At 35.6% G+C, this 17,352-nt stretch overlaps 1 protein-coding gene across 2 annotated transcripts in view; it reads left to right on the forward strand.

The window, feature by feature from the left end:
• Nucleotides 1-17,352, forward strand: part of Dnah12 (dynein axonemal heavy chain 12) — a 166,890-nt gene that overhangs the window by 15,291 nt on the left and 134,247 nt on the right. The window contains exons 9-17 of one of the 2 annotated variants that reach the window (XM_060390747.1): nt 1,401-1,589; nt 2,434-2,590; nt 3,051-3,142; nt 8,176-8,354; nt 9,343-9,478; nt 14,010-14,135; nt 15,667-15,801; nt 16,108-16,301; nt 16,751-16,994. In XM_060390747.1, coding sequence (XP_060246730.1) covers nt 1,401-1,589; nt 2,434-2,590; nt 3,051-3,142; nt 8,176-8,354; nt 9,343-9,478; nt 14,010-14,135; nt 15,667-15,801; nt 16,108-16,301; nt 16,751-16,994 — 1,452 coding nt within the window. Of the gene's footprint in view, nt 1-1,400; nt 1,590-2,433; nt 2,591-3,050; nt 3,143-8,175; nt 8,355-9,342; nt 9,479-14,009; nt 14,136-15,666; nt 15,802-16,107; nt 16,302-16,750; nt 16,995-17,352 lie in introns of those variants that run through there. The other variant, XR_009594148.1, reaches the window with a different exon arrangement.

Genomic DNA, 17,352 nt, shown 5'->3' on the forward strand with positions numbered 1-17,352 from the left:
TCAGTGATAGTGTTCGTCTGTCATGCATGAGGATTCTGTTTCTAGTACCACTAAATACATACATAATGAAATAAAAATAAAGCAAGAGGGAAGTATGGAAGGTTGTATCAATAAGTATCACCTGACTCATGCTTAAAGCCTACAAGCCAGATGTCTCTAGTTTTACTGTAGTATGTTAACAAAAAGACTAGCCTAGTAAATATATTTTTAAGTAAATTTTAAGATGGCTTTTTTCATTGAATTCCCATGAAAGGGGAATTCCCATGAAAGGGGAATTCCCACAAAAGGTTTATTTCAAAATATTTTTTTATCATCTTGAGATGATAAACATAAAGAGAATATTAATCTTTTGTTATTGTTTTTTTTTTTTTGTGTGTGTGTGTGTGGCTCCCTTAAATGCTTACTACTTTAGACATACAACTCTAGAAAATTACTTTTTAAGGAAAAGCATTCCTCTCTAGTGAAGATCTCCAAAAGTCCATGGGTTCTATCTTGTTTTTTTAGGAGGGCACAATACATAATTGGTAGATATGTCTAACAGTAACTAGGATTCAGTTTCCTTTCCTCCTACGTTTACCTCCTAAGGAACATGATTATTTGGTAAGAAAAGGTGGAACACATTTTGAAGACATTGTTCAGATCTATGCATGTCTTCTGTCCTAAATATCCAACAGTTGATATTAAGTAAGGATGTGCTTTCATACTTAGGAACATTTTGCACATTTCTAAGTTACCATGGTTCTACTCTTGCCTTCACCTAGTAGCATGCTGGAAATCTGGCTCCCCAGAAGAAACAGTACCCTGAGTTCTCCTGTTTACTGATTTCTGTAGTATAAATATCTCCAACATGTGGGATTTAAGTTTCTAAAAGTTTAGTAACTCCTCAAGTTTTTTATTATTTAACAATTGACTCTTGTGACTGTAGGAGATATGTTTAGTATCAGGTCATTGCCACTCTTGCCTTCAGGTGTAAGCCTTCTCCATATTGTTTGGTCTCTTGAGATGTTTTATGTGCCAGGAACAAACTTACTAATAAATGTGGAAATTCTGCACTGCCATTTTTAGAGTGCTGACAAAATTTGGTTTGTATATATTTGTTTATTTTTATGATTTTGTTTGTTCGTTTTCAAGACAAGGTTTCTCTGTGTAGCCCTGGCTGTCCTAGAATTCATTCTGGAGACCAGGCTGGCCTACACACAGAGATCTGCCTCCAAAGTGCTGGGATTAAAGGCGTGTGCCATCACTGCCTGGCTTTCTATTTATTGTTTAGACATTAAGAATGGTTTTGACTTCATGAGTAAGCAAGTTTATGGAGTTCATGTAATTATACACAATAATTTATTTTTAGGTAAAAGTTGAATTTATACTTTCTGAATAATGTAATTTCTAATATCATGCAGCTAAAGGATCTCTTATGGAGAACTGTAGAAGAATTTGTAAAACTCTTTGATCCGAGATACCAAGAAAGGCTTCCAATATTTAAGATGGAATTGACGTTTGATGAAGATAAAATCGAGTTTTATCCCACCTTTCAAGATTTGGAAGACATTGTTTTGGGTTTGATAGAGCGAATATCTGAAGCGCTGCAGGTGTGGCCTCATTCTTACCCACGATGTGTCCTTGTACTGTCTATTTCGTATTTGAATTGAATCTCACTGTACGGGGGTAGACGTAAAATACATGGCTCTTTATTCCACTCCCCGTCAGTTTGTTATTTTTTCTTGGAAAACATCCGATAGTTGGAGATGTCTTTCTTCTTTTGACCTTTTCTTGTAGTTGTGAACTAATACTTTCATGTGTGTCTTATTGCTACTAAGTTGTGAATGTCTTAGAAAACTCTAAGGCATGATGGCACACATTTTTAATCCCAGCACTTAGGAGGCAGAGGCAGGCAGAACTGTGAGTTTGTGGCCAGCTTTTTCTACAAAGAATTCTGGACAACTAGGGCTACATAGAGAAACCCTGACTCAAAAACAAACAGAAATCAAAGCAATATCTATCTCATAGTTCTTCTTTCTAGTGCATTTTAGTGTTATTATCTTGGTATAATTATTAAATATTTGTTAAATGATAGAAAACTAACTAAACTTAAGGTGGTTTGGGGTTTTTTGTGGCAGGTGTTTTGTCTTTGAGTTTTTACATTTTGAAACATGGTGTCACTTTATAGTCCATACTGGCTTGGTACTCTGTGTGCCCCTGCTTTAGCCTCCACAGACAAACTGCTGGGATTCAGACACCATCAAACTCAGCTCCAATTTAAGGTGTTATATTATATTACAAACTATTTACTATTAAGTTATTCCTTTTCATTGAGTTACCTTTTTTGGATCACAGAAATTTAAAGAAAATGTCATACATCAGTTCAGTTAGGCATTTATTATGTTCATTTCTTTTCTTTTTCTTTTTTTTTTTTTTTCTTTTTTTCCCTGTTAGAATGTCCCAACAGTATCTTCTTGGCTGTCAGGAGCTTCAGCACCTGTCAATGTTGACACAGAACTTCCAGAACATGTGTTACAGTGGGCTCTTGGTACGCTGAAGACAGCAGTAACTCGGAACTTAGAGGGTGCAAAAGCACATTATGATTCATATGGTATGCATGAAATGTATTTTTTTAAATCACTCTACTTTTTAGCTAGAATTCGGTCAGATATTTGCCCCTCTCTCTCTCTTTTTGAGACAGGTTTTTCTGTTTCTCTGTGTTATAGCCCTGGATGTCCTGGACTCACTTTGTAGACTATGCTGGCCTCAAACTCACAGAGATCCATCTGCCTCTGCCTCCTTGAGCACTGGGATTACAGGCATACGCTACCGTGCCTGGGTGGTTTGTCTGAAATCTCTACTTTAAAGTTTTTCATTAACATTTTAATGTCAGCCTACAAAATAATGGCTGTTAAATCTTTGCTTTTCTTATTTCTTTAAATGTTGTAATATACATATGTTTATACCCTATTAAATCATACTTGAGTAGGCTGCCCTATTCTATGATAATACAAAAACATTTTACTATATTAAAATGTTATTCATATTTTAATTGGAATATTAATTTTCAGTTGAAAAGTATAACTGGCTTCTTGATGGGACAGCAGTGAAGAGTATAGAAGCTTTCCAGAAAAACAACCATACTTTTGATGAATACACGGAGGTTAGTGGTGATTCTGGTTTTTCATATTCACTTTTATTTTTAATTATAATTATATCAATTTTCTTTTTCCCTCTCCATTCTCCAGTCCCTCTCCATGTACCCCTCATTTCCCCTCAAATGATGGCCTCTTTTTGTTATTGTTACATATATGTATAATATTTATATATCTGGCATATATGTAACATCTATAAGTACATATGTGTATATAACATATATATATGCCTAAATAAATATAAAAACAACCTGCTGAGTCCATTTAATGTTGTTTACCTGTATAAAATTTCAGGGTTGACCACTTGGTATTGGATAACCAATTGGGGGTTCATCCTCTGGGGAAATTAATCCCCCCTTTCTCAGCAGTCTGTAGTTGCCGATAATTCTTTGTTTATGGGTACCACTGACACTTCTTAAGAGTTTCCCTTCCCACATAAGCACCTCTATTGGTGATGTTCTTTTTCAGGTCTTTTTTTGGCAGCCTTACTGTGGCAACATCCTGGGTGTAACATTTCTGGGAGACACACTCTCACAGCAGATTTCCTGGTCCTCTACAGTCTTTCCCACCTCTCTTTCACCATGTTCCTTGAGCCTTAGGTGCAAGAATTGTGTTGTGATGTATGTAACACTGAGGTTGGGCACCTCATGATCAGTTGTTCTCTGTTCTTTGACCAGTTGAGACCATTACAGACAACTGTTAATTTTTTAATTTTTAAAAATGTGTTGTAATTAAACTATAATTACATCATTCTCCCCTGCCCTTTCCTTCCTCCAGCCCTCTTCACCCTTTCTCCAACACACGTGTGACACACACACACACACACCACTGACTCCTTTTTGTTGTTTGTATGTATATAGTTTCAAGACTAACTGACCACTTTATCTTGAATAGCCAGTAGGGGGCTTACCCTGGAGAGGCTAGTTTTCCCTCTCTTGTTGCGGATATTTGATCCCGCTGTGAACCTCAAAATTGTGAACTGTAAAACCCTGTTTATTGTTTGGTTCGGTTGAGCCCTGACACACACCTTTAATCCAAGAACTTTCTGTCTATTTCAAACAGGTGACTATGGTATGGTTCACCCAGCCCTAGCACATACCTTTAGTCCAAGAGCTCTCTGTATATCAGATCTAAAAAAATTAACTATAGGTCAAGAGGCAGAGCATGAAACCAGCTGACAGGGATTAAAGAGCAGGAGGAAACTGGAATTGAGGGGTATTTATAAAACATCATGGAAAAGAAGAGCTTTTATCTCAAACTCTGGCTTTAGCTTTGCCTTCAGCTCCTCAGTTCCCTCGCTTTTTGGGTTTTGAACTAGCAAGCCTTTGGCCTTCGATATCTTTTGTTTTGTTTTTTGCCTTTTGCTCCTGGGCTGTCAGTTGAGCTAGTGAGCCATTTGGTTTTTTTCATCTGGACCTGAGCTGAGAAGGAAGGTCAGCTGGGTGCTTTCTCTGCATCTCTGAGCTAACAGCATCTGGCTCCTGAGCCCTTATTTGGAAAATAGAATGGTTGGAATTTTCATCATTGTTTATAACAACACTCTTTCAGTCATTAGAGTGTGAAAGCCAGGCTGCCATATACCGTGCTGTGAGACTTGTCTTCTAGAAATAGCTACAAAAACAGGACCTACACAATCACAATGTAAATAGACATGCTAACCCAGAAGGAAAATTCTGTTTATTTTTAGTGAATAATTTTTGAATTTTCCTTACTTAGGATTTTTTTTTTTGCTCTAGGTATAAATGCTTCAAATAATATAAATAAAATTTCTTATTCAAAGCATCATTTTAGTGAAGTTATTGATTTACCTTATAAATATTTTAATTTTCTGTTTAGTCATCTATTGATATAATAAATTTTTATTTAAACATTTTAAGATAGGACTTATTTATTTGTTTATATAAAGAGTATATGCTTATGTACCATGACATGCATGTAGAAGTCAGAGGAGTCAGTTTTCTCTTTCCATATGAGCTGCAGAGACTGAACTCAGGCAGTGCCTTTACTTGATAAGCTATCTCATACACTCCTATAAATTGTTTTAATCACACTTAGTAAGATTAAAAATAAACAATTCTTAAATGCTTCCCTCAGGAGCTTAAATTTGTTACTGAAGTCTTGTAGAAATAACATGTATGGTATGTTGATATAAATATTAGGATAGAGATATTAACAGTATCATGTGAACACAGAAGAAAATTGCTATTGTTTTGTTTTAAATTGAAGGTTTCATGCAAGAATGGAACAAAAGGGGCTGGAGAGATGGCTTAGTGGCTAAGAACACTGGCTGCTCTTTCAGAGGACCCGGGTTCAATTTCCAGCACCCACATGGCAGCTCACAACTGTCTGTAACTCCTGTTCCAGGGGATCTGACCACCCCCACCCATGCAGACAAAACACCAATGTACATAAAATAAAAAATAAATAAGTTATTTAAATAATTTTTAAAAAGGGATGGAACAGAAAAGTGTGTGTTTGTGTATGTGTGTGTGTTTACACGGTTTCACTATGCAGAACAAGCTAATCTAAAACTCACTGGGTAGCCCAGGTTGGCCTGTCTTAAATGCGTGATCTTCTTGCCCCCACCTCTCAAATGCAAAAATTACAGAAACACAATACCATGTCCATTTGAGCCCTCATTTGAAGCAGATGTTTAAATGGAGATAGAAGGGACTAGAGAAGAAATAAATAATAATAATAATAATAATAATAATTAATGAAAAAAGAGGCCATGAATTTAAAAGAGAACAAGGAATGGTTTATGGTAGCGTTTTGAAGGGAGGAAAGAAAAGGGGGAAATTATGTAATTATAACCTCAAAAACTAAAGGAATTTCTTAACAAAATGAAATAATTTCTTATATGTTAACAAATCAAAATGGAGTATAATATGAAGTAAAAAGTAAACGAAACTACTGAAATCATATGTCTGTTAAATGCAGTTTATGGGGTCATTCTTTTCACTGAATTTCTTAAATTGTTGTAGTGAGTTCTTAATTTCCAAGGTTTCCATTTCCCTTTTTTCTGAATATATATCTCTTACCTGAATTTCTAATCCACATTGATGAATTTCTCATTATTTGAATTGAGTTCTTTAGTCACTTAGCTATTTATTTGACAATACTTTTTATTTAGGAATCGAGAAATTTTCCTGTTCTTAGATCCTTCTTTTGCCTATATTTTTGTTTTTCCCCTTCTTATTCCAAACAAAAGCAATGGATGAAAAAAAAGGCAGGGGGAAGTTATAAAAGAAAACATTTTTAAAAGTCCACTTAGTATTTTTTTCTTGCTGAAAATAGAGGGTAGACATGCCACATTTCCCCCAGCTTTATCAAATTCTGTTCATGCATACATTGAGATGACCACAAGGATTTTGCTCTTCATTCTAATGTTCTGTGTCAAAAAATTCAACTTCCTTTTTTTATTTCTTGATCCATTTGCTATTTAAAATTAAGTCGTTTAATTTCCATATATTTGTGGTTTCCATAGTATTCTTTATTGACTTATAATTTCATTGTATGTTCAGTGTGATTCCAAGTTTTCAGAATTTGCTGCACTTTGTTGTGTGGTCTGTTCATAGGATTTGTGCTATTCCTGTGGGAGGAGCCGTGGGGACTATGGTCACTGTTATAGGGGCTTTTACAAGAGTGCTAGGGAGCAAACAGGTCTTCACGCTGGCTGGACGGCTGCTTAAGTGCTGAGTCCTCCCTGCCCATCATCACTTGCTCCGTTTTTTGGTAGTAGAATTTAATCCATTGAATAACTGCTGATAGATAAGGTCTTATAATAGCCAAATGTTAACTTGTTTTCTGGGTTGGCGTGCTTTCTGTGTCCCTGTCTAACAGTTAAGGGATTTCTTTGATGATCTTTCCTTCTATTTTCCTGAAGATATTTATAAACACATTTATAGTAGCCTACATGGAGATTGTCTGTATCACACAGGACCTTTCCATTTCCCCTGATATTTTTGTATTATACAAACCTAGCATTGTTTAATTTTGTATCATGACAAATTTATAGGAAACATACTAGAGTGGTCGTTTGTTTTGTATTTTTCCCTTTCGTTGTTGTTAAATTCATCAGCATTCATTGTTCTTCATTAGCATCAGAACCGTTTGCTTTCTATCTATTAAGTTTCCAGCTAACAACAAGGCAGGTATTCAAGATAATCCATTGGACAATGAAACGGTTAAACCCAGTTCATTAAACACTGTAAACTGTAGAAGAATAGGATAACTTTGAGATAAAAATGAGGAAAAATCTTTCATGAATGTATAAGTCGAACAGGATGTTTGGCTTGGGTTGAATAGGGATAACAAGGAAGAAAGTTGATAGAAGCATTAAAGATGGATTGTGACATTAAGTCAAAGATTGTTCAGAGTTTGCAAGCATGTTTCATTTGCACAAAATACAATGTATGTTGTCAAATTTTATTTTATACTACTTTGTTTAATTTTTGAAAATCATTCCAGTATTTAAATATTCAGAGGTGATATAGATTCCAAGATCTTGGCTTTTTGGTAATGGTAGAACATAATATTTTTGTCCTTCTTGTCTACTTTAGTATAAAACAAAGGTTTCTCATATTTTTTTCCCTAAAGATTGAATTAGAACCTTCAGAGAGGTATTCAATAACGGTAAAACAAATATATGCAGCTACAAACATTGCTGCATAAGATAGGTTTGTTCCTAAATAGAGTTGACTTCTGGGCATGTTTTTTTAGTTGAGGAAACATTGCAAAATATGCAGATTTTGTGCTGTAGATGTCAGCACACTTGGTATTTACTAGTAGATCAAATTTCACCATAAAAAGAACAAGAATATTTGAGCACTGGCTGTGTAGTCCAGTGGTAGAGCACACGCCCAGAATCTTTAGGCTCTGGGTTTACTCTTGGCATCAAGAGGGAAAAGGAATGTAACAAAAGAAACATGAGTCACTTAGCAAGAATAATATATTACATGATTAAGAATTTCATTATAATTTAGTTTTATAAAATCACTAATTATAAAATTCTAACTTTAAAAAACATTCTTCTTTAAAGTTTATAGAAAAATTTTTCAGTCTTGCTTCAGAAATAATGCTTTTGCCTCAATGGGTTCATTTTCCTATGGTTCGTTTGGACTGTGAAGACTTGAAGACAGGCTTGACAAATAAAGCAAGAGCCTTTGCAAACAAATTATTAAGTGACATAGCTTCAAAACATAGAAAAGAAAATGAATCGTAAGTAAATTAATTACTGTTTTCAGAATAACAGGGCCAGAGGAACTTTTCACTAAAATTATTCTTGTTTAAAAACAATGGCTGTATTTTTTTCTGACATTTCTAGCGGTGGCATGACAATACAAATATTTTAAGGCGTATGAAGGCAAGTCTGTATAACAGTTTTTGTTAATAATGACACAGGATACCCAGAGTCATACTTCTCTACATAGGATATGCTAAAATATAGAATTTAAAATATATAAACATCTTCTTTTTTTCTACGTTGTTATATTTCACAGGGCATGAGCTATGCTATACCCTTTACATGCATTCTTGTATCACACAGTCCAGCAGGATGGATGTTAATAGCTTTATTTTAGAAATCTAGAAAGTGGATCTTGAAAGGTGTCCTAGTAAGCTTTTTATTACTGTGATGAACACCATGGCCAAAACAACTCTGGGGAGAAAAGGGTTTCTTTCTCCCCAAGTATGTGGTTTGCTCCCATGGCTTGCTCAGATTAGTTTATTGTGTAACCCAGGACTACCTGCCCAGGAGTGGTATTGCTGGGCTCTCTGACATCAATCAATCAACATGCCCCTGGCCAGGCTGATAAAAACAAGTCTTTAGTTGAGGTTTCCTCCTTTCAAATGACCCTAGTTTGTTTCAAGTTGACAAAAACTACACAGTACCCTAGAAGCATCTGAGTCAGGATTGTATCAGGACTGTCAGATTTAAGGTCTGCTACATTACTTATCTCACTCTTAAAATGAGCTTAAGAGATCACTAAAAAAATGAAGTATACTAAGAAAATATTAGCTTGATTTTTATTAATATGATACATGGTGATATCAGACAAGCTAAGCTAAAATATTATATGATATCTTAATGAATCGGCCAATTGTTTTTAGGATAGAGAATTCCTATTTAATAACAATCATAGCACATATTTATTAAATATGCTACAATTACTTACCATAATTATAGTAAAGCAAAGTGTTCTGTCAGTATTTGCAGTGAGTTTGAATCAATTAAAGAACATGCTCTCCGAGTTCCTGAGACAACAGAAGAAATGATGGAGCAAATCGCTTTTGTAGAAAAAGCTCGAACTAAAGGAATTTGTCAGTTGGCTGAAAGGATCCAGGTAAAAAAAAAACAAAAAACTAAGAAACTCTTATGAAGTGAATTGTCAGTATTGACACAGCCAGGTTGCTACCCAGAAGGCCTTACATGTGTCTTGTGATCACACCCATTGCTCTCTCTCTCTCTTCCCTCTCCTATAAGCTTCTATTTGATTTTCTCTGAAATTATGGGCTTGATGTTCTTTATTTTCATCAATTATGTGCATATTTTGAACAAACATATTCTTCAGCAAAATTTTAAAAAATTAGATTTTCTACATCTAATACAAGCCTTAAAACCTGCACAAGAGTCTATCCCATTCAAATATATTTAGCTTTCATTCTGTTTGGAAGACCTTTAAAACTATAAAACATGACGTGGCAGTGATGGCACACACCTTTAATTCTGGCATTCAGAAGCAGAGGCAGATGGATCTCAAGGTTAGCCTGGTCTACAGAGAAAGTTCTAGGACAGCCAGGGCTACACAGAGAAACTCAGTCTTGAAAAACAATGAGTATACATTTAAAAAATCAGCATGTTCCCAATTCCCTTACATGTTTAAATGTTCCCAACATCATTACACGATTAAATGTTTTATGAGTTACATGTGAAAAGCAAATTCCCAAGAACGTACATACATTCATGTCTAAGCAACTTGTAGGTTAGCAAAGTGTAAACAAGCAAGGTATTTTTTTCAGCCAGTTTTTCTTATTGGCAGGCAGCAATTTGTGCTTACAAAGAAAGGATCAATCATTTTAAAAGTAATCTGTTGTAGTAAATAAAAAAATAAGAGTGTTGGGCTGTATAATGTTTATTGTTAGCCTTAAGATTATCACAGCAGAGTTATTTAACCCCTTATCACAAGTAACAAGACACAGACACCTGTTAGATTTATAATTGCCTTATTTACCTTGGGCTGGGCAGATATTTCACCTACACTGTCTCAGCGTCTTCACCATCTATCTCCCATCCCCCATCCAATGCCATCTACCTTAATTCTCCTCCACTGGACTACCTTTTATCCATAACCCAGTGGTACTTACTCGTATTCTTCATCTGGGCCTTTTCACACACTTAATGTAGTCTTTCCCATGTCTGTCTCCCATGATTCTCTCTTGAACCCAAAAGCCTGAGAACCTTAGCCATGCCTACCCCATTCTGCCCTGCCCAGGTAGAGGCCATTTAATTAGCCAATCAGGTTGATTTACACAAGGCTAGGTATACCCAGATCTTGAGGACTAATAATTTGCATCAGACCAACCTACAACAATTCTCCTTTTCCGTCTAAATAAAAAGGACATTTTTTAACAGTAAGAATAATAATGAAACAATTATTGTGTACCTAAGTTATTTTTATAGTTTCTATCTATTTACCTGAAAGCATCTATCTAGACCTAAAACACTTTTTTTTTTAACAATTCTTGAGCAATTAAGCTAATTGTAATACTATGATTATCTGGTCTTCAACCCCATCAGAGACATGAGAAGGAATAAAATTAATTAATTGAGTAAATAGGAAGCACATACTAGCAGCTTCCAAAAATAGAAAATTGACAGAGATACTTTGCTGCTTGAACAGCCACCCAAAACTCTCTATAATGTTGGAGCATCATCTTTAGCCTTCTGGCTCAGTATATCTGACAGACATATATGTGAAGCAGGAACTATTTAGGACTTTCTTACCCTGTATTGGCAGAGTTCAGCAATCAACTTGGCCTGCATTTAGGCTTGCGCATTTTAGGCAGAATTCTGTCTGTCATGAAGTGAGAGCATTTTCTTTACCCATGAAGCAAGGCGATTTCTTTACCTGGGTGGCTGGTTTACCACATTTGAAACTATCTCCACATGGAGGTTCTTTGATATTCATTATCTTTTATGAGGTAGGCTGAGTGCTGCCAGGAGACGGCATGTCTCAATGTCAAAAAAATCTTTAAAATAATAAAACATTCTTAAATGCCATATTCTGTAGGTCTCTGGGGTTTTTGAAGACTTATCTATCTATAGAATCACATCTATCTATTAAAACTAAGATGCATATTTTGTGATAAATTAGACTAGTGTCTGACATGACTATGAGTTGATTGACTAACAATTAACTTGCATTACCTAATATTTTAAATAGTTTGCAATAACAGCCTTGAAAGCATTGGAAGTAAACCTTGCATTTGTAAATAAGTTGTGTGGGCACAGTACCTCACACCAGAATAAAAATACACATAGTTATGTGTGTGTGTCACCTTAAATTTAAATTCTGTACCAATGTATCAAAACTAAATTTATTTTTGCATCAGTATATAAAATTATATACCAATGAGTGAAAAATAACCTTATTTGAAAATAAAAAACCCTTAAGTTGAGTAGATTCAATAATCTACCTTTTGTCTTATTATTCCTGTAAGATATCCCTGCATTCCCCTCTTTTCAACTCTTTTTTCCTATCTAAGAAAGAAATAAAGATAGAGAAATTCCTGAGTCTAACATTATTTTCTCTCTGAATAAGACCATTAATAACTTATAGCCAACTCCCAATGACAAACATCCATAATCCAAGAAAACAACCAAAAACCTACCCATCCCCCTTAAGGGAAATTTGATGTTGTTCTCATGGATTTCTTCCAGCTGATTTTTGAACACATAGAAATCCTGTTTGGGGCCCAAAGAAAATTGGGAAAAATGGTTAATTAAGGTAGCATTAATATTTGTGATCCACTCTTTGAATGTTGAGAAATTTTAGGCTTAATAGAAGTCCTGTTTGGAACAGTCTGAGATGCTGACCAATTGAGATTAGTAGCTTTCTTCAAAGCTCTCTTGGGAGCAGGCTTTGATGAGGAACAGCAATTGAAACAGTTGAGGCTGGCCTATGCAGGATGCTGGACAAAGTCTGTGAATTGTTGTATGGTTTTCCTGTATTATATGGCTAATATCCATTTATAAGTAAGTATATACTATGGGTGTCATTTTGGTTCTGGGATAACTCACTCAGGATGATCTTTTCTAGTTCCAATTACTTGCAAATTTTACAATGTCTTTGTTTTTAATAGCTGAGTAGTTATTCCATTGTGTAAATGTACCACAATTTCTGTACCCATTCTTTGATTGAGGGACATCTAGGTTGTTTCCAGATTGTGGCTATTACGAATAGAGCTGCTATGAACATAGTTGAGCAAATGTCCTTCTTGTGGAGCATCTTTTGGGTCTATGCCTCAGTAGTATAGCTGGGTCTTGAGGTAGAGCTGTCTTGAGTTTTCTGGGAAAGCACCAAATTGATTTCCAAAGTGGTTGTATAAAATTGCACTCTCACCAGCAGTGGAGGAGTGTTCCCTTTCTCTACATCCTTACAAGCATGTGCTGTCACTGAAATTTTTATCTTAGTGTAAAATGGAATCTCAGAGTTGTTTTGATTTTCATTTCCATCATGACTAACCTGACTTTTTTTTTTAAAGTGTTACGGCGCTGCATTATAAGATATGGATCAATGAGATTCATAGGGAGTAAAATATTCTGCCTCTCCAATAATACACATCTACTGTGGAAAAGTTTTTTCCCTTTGCCATTCACACAGCAGCGCTGTCTGGACTACTGTTACTATGAAAGTAAAAAAAGACAATATTACTAGAGATGATGATAAAGTATTTATCACCAAAGGTTAAAAATAAATTATGAGAACAAATAAAATTTAAGATATGTTAAAATCAAAAGTTTCAAAGGTTGCCAAACACTTGATTACCTTTAAAAATCATATGTAGAGAGGTCAAAGAGTTACCTTTATATTAAATCAACAATTAGTGAAAAATAACTTTGTGTATGGAAGCATATGTGGTGTGTATGTGGGGCGGGTGTACATGGGCTCTGTGTGTGGAGGGCAGAAGCCAACATTGGATGTCTCCCTCTGTCCTGCCCCTGCTTGTTTGGACAGGGTTTCTGTCACTGACTCTGGAGCTCACTTAGTCTAGTGATGAATGTGTTCCTCAGATCCTCCTATCTCACCTCCCACCTGCCGGCATCACAGGCACACAGGACGACACTGTTTATTATTGCTATTGGGGATCCAAACTCAGGTCTCCTGCAGCAAGTGTATTGCCCAATAAGCCATCTTACCAGCCCAGGTGAAAACACTTAAGGGATTTGGTTTTTTGTTTTGAGACAGGGTTTCTGTATAGCCATTGCTGTCCTTGAAATCACTCTGGAAACCAAGCTGGCTTTGAACTTACAGAGATCTGCCTGTTTCTGCACCTCCGAGTGCTGGAATTAAAGGTGTGCACTGCTGTGTCCTGATAAAATTGTGTAGCCCAGGCTGGTCTCAAACTCATGATCCTCCTGCCTCCACTTTCTTCATTAAATTGTACCACCATGAGCCACCAGCACATTTAAAGAGTTAAGAAAACAAACAAACCCACATTAAAGTACAGGTGTTTGACTTGAAGCCAAATAAATGTATGATAGCTGTTGGGATATCTATGTGATTTGGGCAGCACATAAAATATTAAATCTGAAAGATTATTTAAAATTGTTGGCTCTGTTCTTTTTTAATATATCTACAATTTCTTTTGTAGGAATCTAAACGTCAAATGAGTTACTTCTTAGATGTTTTTCTATATCCTCAAGAAGACTTAAATTTAAATGCAACTGTCCTCATGTGGCCTACAAAAATTAACCCTGTTTTTGATGAAAATGATGAAGTAAGTATATTTCAAATGTATAATTTGCATTCTGAAAATTTAAATATTATCTCCCCTCTCCATTTCTCCCTCCTTCCATTTCCATGCATGTCTCGTGTGTGTGTGTGTGTGTGTGTGTGTGTGTGTGTGTGTGTGTGTAGTATTGTATGCAGGTGGAGATAAAAGGACAGTTTTCAGAACTGGTTCTACTTTGACCTTGTTAGGCCTGGGTATTGAACTCAGGTCATCAGGCTTAGTGGTATCTTACTGGATGAGCCATCTCACTGTCAACATTCTGACATTTTAAGTACAGTGTGGACTTTATTTAATTTTCATACCAACTTGCTGTCTGACTTTAAAAACTTCACGTGTGTCCTTCACCTTTTATGATCTTGCCAGCTTACAAAATACTTTTAGTTTTTACTCACCAGGTTTATTAAGTATAGGATGAACAACAAGGAGGTCAAAACTACTATGTAAATTAAAAGTAAGCATTGAACTAAGTTATTTTTATTTATTAAATTATTCAATATTCATAACATCTTACCTGCTTCTATTTGCCTCATCTTTTAAAAAAAAAAAGATTTATTTTTTTATTCATGAATGCTCTATCTGCATGTACACCTGCAGGCCAGAAGAAGGCACCACATCTCGTTATAGATAGTTTTGAGCCACCATGTGATTGCTGGGAATTGAACTCAGAACCTCTGGAAGAGCCGGCTGTGCTCTTAACCACTGAGCCATCTCTCCAGCTGCAAAGACAGATTTGTTTGTTTGTTTTGTTCTGGTTTTTTTTCTTTTTGTTTTGTTTTGTTTTATTTTGACGCAAGATTTCTCTGTGAATCCTTGGCTGTCTTTGGAATTCACTTTGTAGACCAGGTTGGCCTTAAACTCACAGAGATTTGCTGGCCTCTGCCCCCAGAATGCTGGGATTAAAGGCGTACACCACCACTGACTACTAAAGATAGGTTTGGGTTTTTTTGTTTGTTTGTTTTGTTTTGCCCCATCTATAGATAATTAAAATGTAACTCATATTAAGAAGTTGATAAACTTCCTCAAATTCACAGAGATTGGAGGTAGCAAACTTAGGATTTTATATTACACTGAACACAGCTTAAAATTCCTTAAAGTCACCAGCAGGTTTATCCTAAGTAATAAGGAAAAGCATAGACAAGACTTAATCTTGATGTTTTGCTCTGGTAGGCTTGATATGCCTCTTGACTTCCATATATCTCTTCATCTTTGAAGAGAAAATAATAATTTAAAGAATACTTAACAGTTCTTGATATATGGTATGTACATTCCCAATAAATGGTAGCTTTTAATAATATACAAAATATATTAGTCAAACTATATAATTAACAAATTTGAGTTTTGAAAGATCTAGGAAAATTTGTCTCTGTGATTTACTCTTTGCACTTTTATATTAGTCATTAAAGATAATTATTTTTGTTTCCATTTTTCTCTAAATTACTATAAAACATTCATATTTTTATTTGAAAATTCTTTCTACTCCACTAATTAACATCATTAAATTATTTCTTTTAAAAAGCTCATTGAGAATGCTAAACATATGAAAGAAAATGAACTAGTAGCCAAGAGAGAAAAACTGATTTTGGAAATAGAAAAGGAATCGCGGCGCATGGAAGAGTTCACAGAATTTGCAGAACTGGAGCGCATGCAGCAGGTGAGGCAGACTCAAGGCTGTGTGGCAGCTGCGGGCTGACACGGGGCAGGTGACGCTTCTTAAATGTAGAGGAAACACGCATTTGCCATGCCAAGCAGAGGTTCACTTGGTTCTTAAGCCTGCTGCTGTGTGGCTTAGTTACTATCATAGTGTGTGCATGGCCATGTCTTGCTCATCGTAGTGATGTGGTGCAGTTAACACTTACAGTCACTGTGTAAACGGAAGGACACACCTTACATAGTATTGTGCAACCTCGTCATACTATCCTGTGGATATTTCCTGGAACAGACATTTGTTTGCTTTTAGTATGTGACAGATGTGAGACAGCTACAGAAACGTATCCAGGAATCAGAAGAGGCAGTTCAGTTTATCAACAAAGAAGAGGAGCTTTTCAAATGGGAATTGACAAAGTATCCTGAACTGGAGAAATTAAAAGTCAACATTGAGCCCTACCAGAAGTTTTTTAATTTTGTTTTGAAGTGGCAGCGAACGGAAAAACGGTAATTTTTGGTGTTGTAAAAAAAATATTAAGCAAACGATACAAAAGATGTTCTTGTTAAAAATGCAAAAGAAAGACTTACGTGTTTACTTGTGTGAAGCCAGTATTATCTGGGAGCACCTCAGATGACGCTAATACACCACCGAACCTTACCTGTTTTCAGAGTCAATGCACATCCTAGGTAACTAGTCTACACAAGGTTAGGTATGTGGAATCGCGTTTGTGTTTTGCTTGGGTAGCGTTAGTTGCCTCTTTCTAATTAGCTGCATGTTTCAGCAGAGGCACTGCAGTTTAAATGATGGTGTTAACTGTTCCTTTTCCATTGGTTCTGTCTGTGTGCCTCAGTTGTCTCTTTACAGAAAAAAATGAGGAGTCTATATAAAAGTTTCTTAATATTTCTGTATAATTCAAAAGGTGAGTTTTAAAAATTACTTTTTCTTTCTAATTCAGGTGGATGGATGGAGGGTTTTTGGACCTTAATGGGGAAAGCATGGAAGCTGATGTAGAAGAGTTTTCCCGAGAAATTTTTAAGACACTGAAATTTTTCCAAACCAAGCAAAAGAAAGAATTACAAGAAAAAAGAAAGGCAGCAAGAAAACGATCTTTGGTAGAAGAGAAACCTGAAGAAGAACCAAAAGAAAATCCTACAATTACTATGTGTAATACAGTAATGGAGCAGATAAAGGTTTTTAAGGTATATATGTATTCAAATGGCATTTAAATATTATATATCTCTTCTCAATATTAAGTAGTATATTTTATAAGATATAAAATGCAGAAACCTACCTTTGATCTTAGATGTTGTGTGTCAGTTATCCAGCTCCATGTAAAAAGGGTTTGGTCAGTAGCTAACCAGTCTTATCTGCCCTCTGTGGGTGCCGGATACAAGCTGAGCTAACCCAAACAGCATCTCTATGGTAGCTGGTTCAGGGAGCAGCACAGAACCCATACTGAGTTAACAGTATTTCTCCTGGGCATTTTAAACTGATTCTGCGAAAGAAGCTTCTTTTTATATTTGTTTGTTTGTTCACTGTTATGGGCTCTACTTGGAT

The sequence above is a fragment of the Meriones unguiculatus genome, chromosome 9 (genome assembly GCF_030254825.1).
Source record: "Meriones unguiculatus strain TT.TT164.6M chromosome 9, Bangor_MerUng_6.1, whole genome shotgun sequence".
Taxonomy (NCBI): Eukaryota; Metazoa; Chordata; class Mammalia; order Rodentia; family Muridae; genus Meriones; species Meriones unguiculatus.